This window comes from Seriola lalandi, unplaced genomic scaffold, assembly GCF_002814215.2.
Source record: "Seriola lalandi dorsalis isolate HSWRI2012SDOR001 ecotype SW California unplaced genomic scaffold, Sedor1 jcf7180002054929, whole genome shotgun sequence".
NCBI lineage: Eukaryota > Metazoa > Chordata > Actinopteri > Carangiformes > Carangidae > Seriola > Seriola lalandi.
In genome coordinates, this window is record NW_019525481.1 from 1,065,615 (window position 1) to 1,077,273 (window position 11,659).

The following is an 11,659-nucleotide window of genomic DNA, read 5'->3' on the forward strand; positions in this document are numbered from 1 at the left end:
TCTACAATAAAAGTCTACATATATAAATGTATATATTTGTATAGGCTAAATATATGTCAATATATGAAATTGTTCCAGTTTCTAATAGGTTTAATATATATATATATATATATATATGTATATATATATATATATACATATATTTTTACATATATGTACATATAAAATAAAAATGTATATTTCATATATGGAAATACAATATCATATTTGCGTATAGGTTCAGAAATGTAGTAAAGTCAAAAGTACAATATTTGTCTTTTAAATGTCTTGGACTAAAAGTAGTGTGTTATTATATTTATATATTTATATATTTACCCAAGTAAAATACAGTACTATACTATATTACTATACTTAGGTACAGTACTGGTGGGGGTTGGGGGGGTTATCAAATCATTCCTATAGGGCCCCAAAAAGGCTGTGACCGGCCCTGTTAGGCGATAAAACACCGTGAAATACTGCAAACTGATCAGACTGATTGATAAGTGGACCCCCGTCACCCCGGGCTCTCTGGTGTCGGTCCCTGCCGGGAGCGTGAAGCTGTTTTCCGTCAGGCTTGTTTGTCGCTTCCGTTTGGTCGGGTAGTGAGTATGCGGAACTCCCTGCAGACCGATGATGATGATGATGATGATGAAGGGGATGTTGTGAAGGCAGGTTGTAACTGACCGAGCCTCCCGTTCACCAGGCGTAGAGGCGGATACACACACACACACACACACACACACACACACACACACACACACACCTCTCGCATCGTTTGTAACGCTGCCAGCCAGTTAGACGGCGCCGCTAGCCTCTCAGCAGACCTCTCCCTGTCCGACTTTTTTCCAATGATAAACCATCTAAACGACACAAGGCTGAATTCAGACACACACCGCTGCCTCTCTCCCTCCGTGACCGAGGAGGGCACCCACCACCCGGGCCGTCACCATCACCATCAGCCGCAGCAGGAGCCGCAGCAGCAGCAGCTGGCTTCACGGCGAGCGTTAGCGGCTAACCGGCTAATACGAGCAGGTAAGGGTGTTTATGAATCAACGTCCGAGCTATTTAAAAAAAACAAAAAAAAAAAACAAAACACGCACAACGTTTGTGGCGCGTGCTGCGAGCCGTTTGTCGCCGATGTCGCCGCCGTGTTGTTAACATCTGACAGTTCGCCGTTTATGAGCTCAAATCGCTCGAGCTACTGTTAGCTAGCTAGCTAGGCGGCTAGCTAGCTAATCCATCCGTGGCGTAAGAAACCACGAAGCTAGCTGAGTGGAGGTGCGAGGGTGCATCATTGGGCTGAACATGGAGGACGAGCTGAGGCCTGGCAGCTTGTCTTAAATACACACACACACATATATATATATATATATATATATATATATATATATAAAAGGATAACACAGTCACAAGCTACACGTCCAGCTCTCTCTGGGATATCAGGAGACGTTAACATCGCCTTATCTCATTTATTGCATTGTTACTGCGAATGTTATCCTCGCCTCACCGTATGTCGTTACGCTAATCTCCACAGTTAACCGAGCTGGTTAGGTAGTAAAATTCCCACTACACCTCGTAACTAAGCTCGGTTCATATGGGATTTTTTTTTACTGTGTAACTGACACCCCTACTGTTGAAATCGTGTGTCATTGTGGCCTCATTACTCGTCACGCCTGAAGCATCGTTTTGAGGTAGTGTTGTTGTACTCAATGTCAAACCAGCAGGAGTGGAAGTACATTTACTCAAATACTGTGTTTAAATTCAATTTTGAAGTAATTATACTTGAGTATTTTTGTTCTATGATACTTTAAGGTAAGGTGATCAGATATTTGAAATGAAAACAGGGACATTAACAGTTTAGCTGTGAATATATGATTAAATATCATATTAATATATGATTAAATTATTCAATGGACACCTATGAAATAATTTAAAAAAAAAAGGGGTCATGTATTTTGACCATGGTAACTGTTGTGATGTAATAAACTGTCCTGAAGACCTGGCTGATAAAATGATGACTCCTTACCCTTGAAGCAGTCATGAAGTTTGTGTGAAGAATGTTTGTTTTTGTTAGTGTACTGCCTGGTTATGAACTCCTAACCAATGAGTGAGCCAGGCAACCTTTTCTCTGCCTAGAGACAACAACAAAAAATCTGATTGGATAACTCTATTTTGATCCTATAGCTAGCAGTCACCTCCCCCCCCTGTTGGCCAAAACAAGCTCATGCTAGACGTCTGTTTTTAATTACAAATGTTAATAATGGGGACATTTCCGAGGACAGCTCCAGTGGGGACAGGCCACCAAAAACACGTACTGTTCCCAGAAAATGGGGACATCTGGTCACCCTACTTAACAGTTAATGTATGTCATATTAAAATAAGTACTTTTGACTCCACTACATTTATCTGGCAAATCTTACCGATCAAGACTTAAGATATAATAATCTTACAAAATACAATGCATTGTTAAAGATTACACCAGTCCATCCTAACCGTTTTGGCTTGTGAGCCCTTCAGGTGTCTGTAAGTTGTTGGCACTTAAATAAGAGCGATTTCCCTTATAAACTTGGTTTTGTTTCAGTAACCGTGTAAATACACAAATTGGCAAAATTATAGAAATATTTCACTGCAAAAAGGAAAAGCTGAGTACATATTTGTTTACCAGAACTTTCCTCTGCTTTCCTGTGAATCATCTCACAAATCAGATTTGACAGAAAGTGGGTTTATTTGGAGGAGGCCTCATTGATCCTGAAGTAAAATTTGACTTGGATGTCAAAGCCTCAGCACAAAATATGTAAAAATAACTCAAACAATGACAAATGCTCACATAGGACTAATACCTGATCCACTGCTGTGTCATAACAGCGTGTGAGGATTTCTTCTGTGATTTCTAAAAATGCAGATGGACGTGGGGGATATTTTAAAACAAAGCTACTGATATATGATTTATTTTTAAAATAAAAAAAAGAAACAAGGTTTGCATGTCATCATCGTAAGGTGACGCACGCTGAGCTCCCTCCCTGTTACTCAAGGAAAAGTAAAAGCTTGCCATCCTCAATTCAACGTGACATCTTGCATGATGGCTCATGACCCAAATGCAACCTGTCACCACGCTGCTGCACCCAGCCACCGCCCGTGAAAAGCGAACGTATATAATGCAAATTTGAACTTGTGAATTTATTTTTGTATAGACAAACAGAGAACATAACACTAGGTATTTTTGGGGGGGGGGGGGGGGGCACAGACTAGACAAGGTCTCAGAAATGAATAAATAAAGAGAGGAGAGGATGGTACTTTGTCTGTCGGCCTGATGAGGTCCCAGCTCTCATTTTGTGCTAGAGAAAAGAGTGTAATCTAAAAGTGAGAATGCAATGCAGTGATCAATACTTTCTTTATCCACCCTTCATCCTCCCCCCACCCCTCTCGTTTCATCATCGTCCTCACTCAGCTAAGACTAATTCAAATGAGCCTCCTCCATCGCTAGTTACTGCTGTTCACTGGGACTGGCAATAAATGCTGTCCATGTTGGAGGCCTGTGAATCATATCTATCTCCTCTCTGCGCTTACATAACCAGTGAGTGCTGCCTGCAGACCACTCTGACCAGATTCATCTGTTGTAACCTACATCATTATCTTGCCTTTGAAGATTACACACTGTTGTGATGGTTCTTTTTATCTAACGTTTTTTTTATTATTATTTAGAGGGAGAGAAACGAGGTTTAATACCGTGCTCACTCATTAAATACAGTAATCAGTGAAGTGGTGTAGTTCTTCCATCCTCATCTAAAAATAATGCTGTGGTCCGTCCTCTATCTTAGTGCTGGATGAGTCTGCCTTCAGCTCTGCTTCTGCTTCTGCTGCTTCATGAAATAGCCGTTCTGGCTTTGGACCAGGAAGCAGTCATGTTGCCAGTCCTGAATGTTGAATCATCGTGCTGATGGTTTACTAAGATAAAGACGGTTAGATCTGTTCTCTGTATGGGCCCCAGCCCTCACTGTATTATATTATATTATATCATTTTATATTATATTATTTTCTCTGTTCCTCCCTGTAATAAGCCGTTGCCGTGAGGAAGTTTGAACTCAGAGTTGTCTTTATGTGTGTTGAATTGTGTGAGCAACAAGCTTTTAAAAATGGAGGTTTTCCCTCACGTCGGGACAGATATACTCATTAATGTGAAGTGACAGTTTAGTTCTGTCTTCTTGTTCATCGACGTGCAGGAGGCAGCAGGAGGCTGTCGGGCTTACAGTGCATTTGAATAATTTTACCAGGTGTGATGAGGGCTGACATTAAGCTTAAGACACGTCTCAGCCCACTGTGTAGTGCAGGGTCTGCTCATTCCTCCTTACGTTAACCCTGTCAAACATGACCCAGCCTCTTTCCTTCCCAAACACCAAGAACATGATGAATATTCTGCATTACACTGACTTAACTAATGTGTCAACGAATGTTCTTTATTTTAGATATATTAGATAAGTAAGTACATTTCCAACCATTTACCGTCATGCTCCATCAAGATTAGTCCAGTTGAAATTTGTCTTATGTCCATTTGCAAATGGCTTCTCTACTCAAAAGTAGAGCTAATAGATATAATTAGACCCATAATGCATCTGAAGCCCCCTGTCATAAAGTCACCCCTGATGTCCTAATGTCCACTGGACACAGCTGCGTCTCATGCTGGCTGTTCCATGGCCGTGGCGGCGGGAGTTCATGACGGCCTGTGTCTGGATGTGTGACTAGTGTCCCACTCGTGACTTAAATGCAGCTTATTTGTCGTTTGCTGTTGTTGTCTTTGTGTGTTTGTGAGCTCACATGTCTGATGCGCGGGGGGGGGGGGCATGGGTCGTGCAAAGTGTAAACGTGAATGCCAATGTTAATAGCTGTTTATTACACTGGTTTTTATGTTTTTATGCCAAGATCATCATGAACCTTTTTAAATCTTTGTTTTTAATGAGCTGTGGCTTTTTTTATTGAATAAATTAACAAATAACTAAATAAGATTTAGCCTAAAGCCAAAGCAGTAAGTATTGAAAGAGTTGATCTTGTTTTTCTTCACTTGTTTGCAGGTGACAGAGGTGTGGTCGTTTAAATGTGTGACACATTTTCCAGTTTAAAAGCCTGGTCCTTTTCCCCTCAGGTTACCCTCAGTAGGAATGCTTGAGTAGCACGAACCACTGGCTAAATTATAGATCCATTAGCTTATCAGTGCAGGGATAACAGCCCTGAAGAGACAGTGAAAAACGGCCCCGGGCTCAGAGTGTTTGTGTTTCAGGGTGGAGTTTGCACAGACTCATGTGGCGTTTGTTGGCGTTGGAGTAAAGGCTGTTTGCCGTGGCATGACACGCCGGTAAAAGTAGATCCTGTCACTGTAGACTTTCTTGCCCTGAGTCATTGTGACTGATATTATAATGTGTTTGTATGATTTAAATATAGTGTATGAAGTACAATATGATCGTGTCTTTAGTCTAATGAATCAGGAGATAGCGGTCAGTGTTTTGGTGTGAGTCGCCATTTTGTAATGACGTTTAACAGTCGATCTGTTGTGGACGTTTACAGAGACGCTGAATTCTCCTCAGACCAGGGTCTTGATAAACCAGACTTCACCTCAGCCACAAGATCTTCTCTGAGACGATTGTTATTCTCTGTCTTTGCCAGTCGTATCACTGTAGATGTAATTTAGTGTTATCCTCACCTTCACCTCCTTGTGTGGGGGAGGGGCAATTAACGTATGAGATGACATTTCTGCAGGAAAAACGAAAATAACAAGAGTCTCTGCAAATAGTTTTAGGCTGAAGTATGAAGTTCAACTTAGCATAATCCGTTCCCTCTCCTGGTTTGTTGGTTTGTTTGTGTTTAGATGGAGCGGCTCATGCAGTCTCATCACCTTTACAGGAGTGACATCCAGATCACTATCTCTGAGAGATGATTAAACACCGGTGTTGTTGGTTTAGCTTTGTTTGACTTGAGCACAGACTTGCTCGCTTGCAGTGTCCTGTCTCTGAAACGGCTGAATGCTTCCTTATTATACTCGGTTGTTGTGTCAGGAAATTGCTGTTGCACTCGCTCACAGCAGATGTACTTTTACTTTATGTCGCCACAGAAGAAATCTTCACCTGCTCTTTCAACTCGCTAATTTGACGATTACAGCATCTTGACTGTGAGAAGATGCTGGACCGGAGCTGTAAGTGGCTCCACGCTGCCGAGCAGCCATCTGCAGAGCTGCTGTAGTTTCCTGTCAGTCACAGGCCATAGTACAAGCAAAGAAGGGTGCTTGTCCCACCAAGGCCCCCTAAGCTGCTTACTATATTAGCTAGCCTCTACTGAAAAAGCTTTATCCTCCCAGCGAAAACAAGCAGCCGACCTGATGCTCATAGCAGAACGTTAAAGCAGTCGCAGCACTCTCAGAGTGTATTGAGCATTTTTGAGTCCACTTTGTTCAGACGTTTGCTTTTACAGCCTTTTTAATATTTGGGCTAAAATGTGTTTAACATTGTTGTACAGTGGAGACGCTGATATAAGTCACGGCTGACATCTTTCGTGCTGCTGCTCTCTCTTATCGTCTGTCATGTACCGTGTCTGGTACGAGACGAACGCACTGTAAAATATGAATGTTTGAACGTCAACGTGACATCTTTGTTAACGTCTTTCATGTCCCGCGGAGTAAATGTAGACGTGACATTGCAGTGACATTTCCAGCAGGGCTACAATGGCGTTTGATAGCATCTTGGAACAAGAAGAAAGAAAACGTCTCAGAACATTAATTCTGTCGTGTTTGAGGGTTTTTGTTTTTTTCTTCCTGCCCAGATAAAGATTTCTCACAAACGAACTCGAATTCATATAATCTCATCTCATCAGTAATGTCATGGCTCTCTGCACTTACCAGTATGTGAAGTCTTGCTGTCATGTCGGGTAGAGAGGTTTCATTCATTCACTTCATTCATTCATTCATTTCCTTTATTTCACACACAAATTAGAAATAAAAGAATAAAATACAAATATACAAGCATAACAGTAGTAATGGGTGAAAATGGACAATGTACAAAATATAATTTCAACCGTAAAATACCTAAATCCTAATACATAAAACCACAACAGGAATAACTGAATGGTCCAGAACATCTGTCCCATCAGTCCAAATATCATTTTAATAAGCAGGATACACAATTAGCAATAAATGGTACATAAACAAATATAAGCAAAAAATAATACTAACAATAGTGGCTCAGTAGAGTCACCAGTTCTTAGGACTCCAGCCTTTCTGGGGGAACACACATTTAAAAAATATTTTAGAGGCAACTGCTGTTTAAGTTCCTTTTAAAACTTAAAAAGGACTTAAAGCTTCATTGTGACTGAAGTAGAAGGTGAGAGGAGAGGTACAGTGAGAATGGAGAGTACTGCAAACCTGAGTAGACACAACTTCTTCATGGTCTTATAGTCCTTGACATTTAAAAGAAATAAAGGTCAAAGACTGTAGATAATGATGTCATCGTTAGCCCAATTTTGCAGCTGTGAAAAATGTGGTGTGGACCAGGTGACTTCATAAAGCATCCACATTGTTTCTCACTGGTTTTTACCGTAATGTTTATTTCACCTTCTTCTTCTTTGTGTGTTGCAGGTCGAACGAAGTCTTTTACTTTTGAACCGTCAATAATGATAACCAAGGCGCTGCGTTTCAACTTCACACTTCGACTTTCCCAGCTGTGATGGAAAGGCGCCGCTGACTGAAGAACATATATCCTGGATGACATACAGGACGTGGTCAATCCAAGATGGAGAAAAAGAAAATGTGCCCCCGCCTTCTTGACTACCTGGTAGTAGTTGGAGCAAGGTAAGAAGTAGTTGTTGTTGGTTTAAAGGAATATTCAGTCATTTTGACATCTTGCCTCTAACATGACTCACACCTCGGTATCGTGCTAATTGACTGTTTACGTTGCGACTCTAAAGACAGAGGAGAAGATCATGGTTGCCCTGATTAAAGTCAGAGGCTCCAAGCATGTGTTAACTGTCTTGTGGTGTCTCTTACAAACTGGGCTGCTGTTATATCTTCTTCTACTGGCGCCCTGCAGCAACTCATTAACACTTTACCCTCGACATATTTTGGTTCGTCTGCACGCACCGTAATCGCTCACTGTGAGTTTCTTTCTGGGAAACCCCAGTCTTGACATTTGGTGGCTTTTAAGAGTTTTATTTTATCTTTTATGAACGCTCTCATAACTTATTAAACACTTCCTGGTTTTTGGCTTTGGAATTGATGCATAATGAAGCATAGCGGCACATTGTTTCAAGCAGAAGTAGCCGCAGGGGAAAAGGATGATTCACATGAACTCAGTGAAAGTAGAGGACTGTCTGGGCTGCCACTGTTTTTAGAGTTCGCCACCGAGTATCTCGGCTGGAACATTTAGAGACTTAAGTGTGACGCTTCAGGTCAGGTTCAGGGTTGTTGTGGTATGAGGGCGTTACTTGTGTACTTAACCCTGACCAGATTTTCCAAACCAGTTCTTGCATTTTAAAAGCTAAATATAGTTAGAAATTTGCCTCTACTTTCAGGGCTTTTATGAAATGCTTCGCTCATCAGGTAATGACCATTTCAGATTATTAATTCACAGCTGAGTAGGGATGGGAATTGAGAAGATTTTATCGATGCCAGTGACATTGTTGTTTCTGCTAATTGGCCCAAATCTTAACCGATTCCCGATCAAGTGGTGTCCCAGCAGCTCCCTCGATCTGCAACTTCTTTTCTGCTTTTGTCAGTGATCTGTCTGTGAAGGTTCTCATTCGTCCAGGTCATTGTTATCTCTTTCTCAAATTAAATCGAAGGCAACTGGACTTGTATTTGTCTGTGGAAGACGTTTAGTCTCTTATCCAAGCGGCTTCATCAGTTCTTATGTATTGGTCTCTCTAGTCCGCACTAGTCTGACCAAGAAAGTGGAGTAGTTGTCAGTGGAGTCTGGAAGCAATGAAGCAGCTGTTTCTGGTGAAAGAGAAAAGATCTTACTCTTTAACAAACGGTCTGTCTCTGAAGTTTCCATCCTTTCATGAAATGACCATTTTACAGACATTACAACCGGCACTGTCCTGGTCTTTCTTCATGAAATGAAGCCACGCTACGACAGTTATTTCCTCATGACTCCTCCTTGTTGCACGTTTACAGTTTGATGCCATGATTCTGCAACATGCAACGGTAAAAAAAGACCATGGTGACTTGAATAAAGGGATTTCATAAACTCGTAGGGGAAATAGATGACATCAGAGATCAGATATTAAAACCACAGCTAATGATGGTACAGCACTAAAACATATGCTGCTGCTTTAAAAACAAAACCTTTGTCCATCTTCCCTCCAGGCAACCAAGTAGTGACAGTGTGGCCCAGACGCCTCAGCTGCTCCGCCGCTACCCGCTGGAGGATCACCACGACTTCCCGCTCCCACCGGACGTGGTGTTTTTCTGCCAACCAGAGGGCTGCCTGAGTATACGCCAGCGCAGGGTTAGCCTCCGTGACGACTCCTCATTCGTTTTCACGCTGACCGACAAGGACTCAGGAATCACCCGCTACGGAATCTGCGTCAACTTCTACCGCTCTTTCCAGCGAGGTCATCACCGCACTCGTGGGGACAAGAACAGTCACACAGAGTCGGCGGGACAGGCGGCGGACACCGCGAGCGAAGGGTCCGACGGCAGCGGCGGAGGCCCGGCCTCCACGTTACCTCCACCCGGCAATGCCGAGTCAGCACCTCCGCCTGCCTCGGGAGAAGAGAGCGGAAAGCCGGGCGCCGAGCTGAATGCCGGCAAATCCCCTCAGCACAGACGGAGCGCTGCCAAGATGGCGGCCAGGAACCGCAACAGCACGCTGACCTCGCTGTGCATACTCAGCCACTACCCGTTTTTCTCCACCTTCAGGGAATGCCTGTATATTCTCAAGAGGCTGGTGGACTGTTGCAGTCAGAGGCTAACGCAGCGGGCCGGGCTCCCTCGCGCCACCCAGAGGTGAGGCTTCAGATTACATACAGCTGTTGTGTGTTTCCCGCCCAAAATTTGTTGTTTGGTGGATATTAAAACATGACGTTACAGCCACAGCTTCCTTTTATTATATTATTATATATTTGTATTATTATTTAGCAGTAAACAGAAACAAACTTCGGCCATAAAATCACACCTGAAAACACAAACATACCTGAGCGATCATGTACACTGGGCATGTGCGAGCCCGTGTAAACAGGAAGCAGATTGTCAAGACAGTTGTAGTGTTAAAAAGCAGAATTTAACTGAACAACAGCTGCTAGCAGAGACGACAAGGTCAGTAACGCCTGTAATTCGTTAATCACATTAATGAGACCCAATCAGGAGCGAGCGTTGGTGTCTATGTCATCGTTTCCAAAAGGTCTCTGTTTTCGCCCGTCCAGACGAAAACGCAACCAAGGAGTTTTCAAAATAAAACGGGTCCAGCAGCGTTTCCAAAACTCTGAGACTCCGGGGTCGTGTGGACGGAGCCAGGCTCCCAGCACATGAACAATATGGACCAGGGCCACAATCAAAACAGGCTTGGTTCACTACAAATAACTAAGATCTAGTTGTTCATTGCGCTGAGCTCATTCATGCTCGTCAGATGATGAACGCTCATTGTTTTTGACACTTGACCTCCTTTGTTCGGCCACCCTGAGGCCGAACGTGTGAGTGCCTTCATACTACCAACAGGATGAAGCCTCTGACTGTAACAAACCCATCGCATTTACTGTCACTCCATCAGTGTTTAAACAATAATAAATCTGTACGTGCACGCCAAGAGCAAAGCTTAAAACACCAGAAAATAACCTGCCTTCATCACCTGTCAGCTGGTGAGTGGCACTCGTGTTTATTATTGCACAGACGCAGAGTTGATACAGTAAATTAAACATTTCAAGGCTGGAAAAATGAAAATTTGTGGCTTTTACAGTATTTTTTTTGCTGCTGCTGCTGATTCCCCATCTGCTTCTCTCATTGCCCAACTGTTATGTGTATGTTTGTGTTTCAGAATTAATTAATTAATGAATTATTAATACAAGAGGCTTTGTCTGTGGCACCGTGCAGTGTTGCAGACCATCTGCGGCTTGTGTCACGGCTGTTTTTCGCGGCGTGCGCTTTATGCCACGACGCTCCACCTTAATGATAAATAACGGCAAAAAAAATATTCACAGTGCATTTCATTTGTCTTGTTTCGCTTGATGTGTGTTGCAGCAAATATTATTTCATTCAGCCGGACGTGTTCTGCAGAAGTACAGAGGAATGATAAATGATATGTAATTGTGCAGGTTTATACTTGTTTAAACGGATGACGTCACAAAGCTAAACCAGGAGCTGCGTGCTAAACCTGAGCACAGCATTTCACCGGTTAGACTTGAAGCCGAGAGTTGATAACATCGTCAGTTAATTTTTCTTAATGAAGCACCGGGGGTGACGGATTCATATTTTATTCAGGCTGCAGCTGTGCACCGTGTTTTGTTGTGACGCTGTGTTGTAGTGTGTCAGTATTTTTGCGGCGCTCTTCGGGGTAATTTTGTTGCCATGGGTGACACAATAGATTGCAGTTTTGCTGAGACAAAGTGTTAATTAGGCTGTCACTTAACACCGGCTCAGGCCCGGTATGATTGTTGGTGTTCACATGTTTCCTCCACAGTCATCTATTAATAGCCGTGCAGGCCCCCC

At 42.8% G+C, this 11,659-nt stretch overlaps 1 protein-coding gene across 12 annotated transcripts in view; it reads left to right on the forward strand.

The window, feature by feature from the left end:
* The first annotated feature begins 610 nt into the window (after positions 1 to 610).
* Positions 611 to 11,659, forward strand: part of madd (MAP-kinase activating death domain) — a 44,368-nt gene continuing 33,319 nt past the window's right edge. For 3 of the 12 annotated variants that reach the window (XM_087170135.1, XM_087170139.1, XM_087170140.1), the window contains exons 1-3: positions 613 to 1,011; positions 7,595 to 7,807; positions 9,323 to 9,964. In XM_087170135.1, coding sequence (XP_087026261.1) covers positions 7,749 to 7,807; positions 9,323 to 9,964 — 701 coding nt within the window. In that variant the 5' untranslated portion in view covers positions 613 to 1,011; positions 7,595 to 7,748. Of the gene's footprint in view, positions 1,012 to 7,594; positions 7,808 to 9,322; positions 9,965 to 11,659 lie in introns of all 12 variants that reach the window. The other 9 variants (XM_087170136.1, XM_023393134.2, XM_087170137.1 and 6 more) reach the window with 6 other exon arrangements.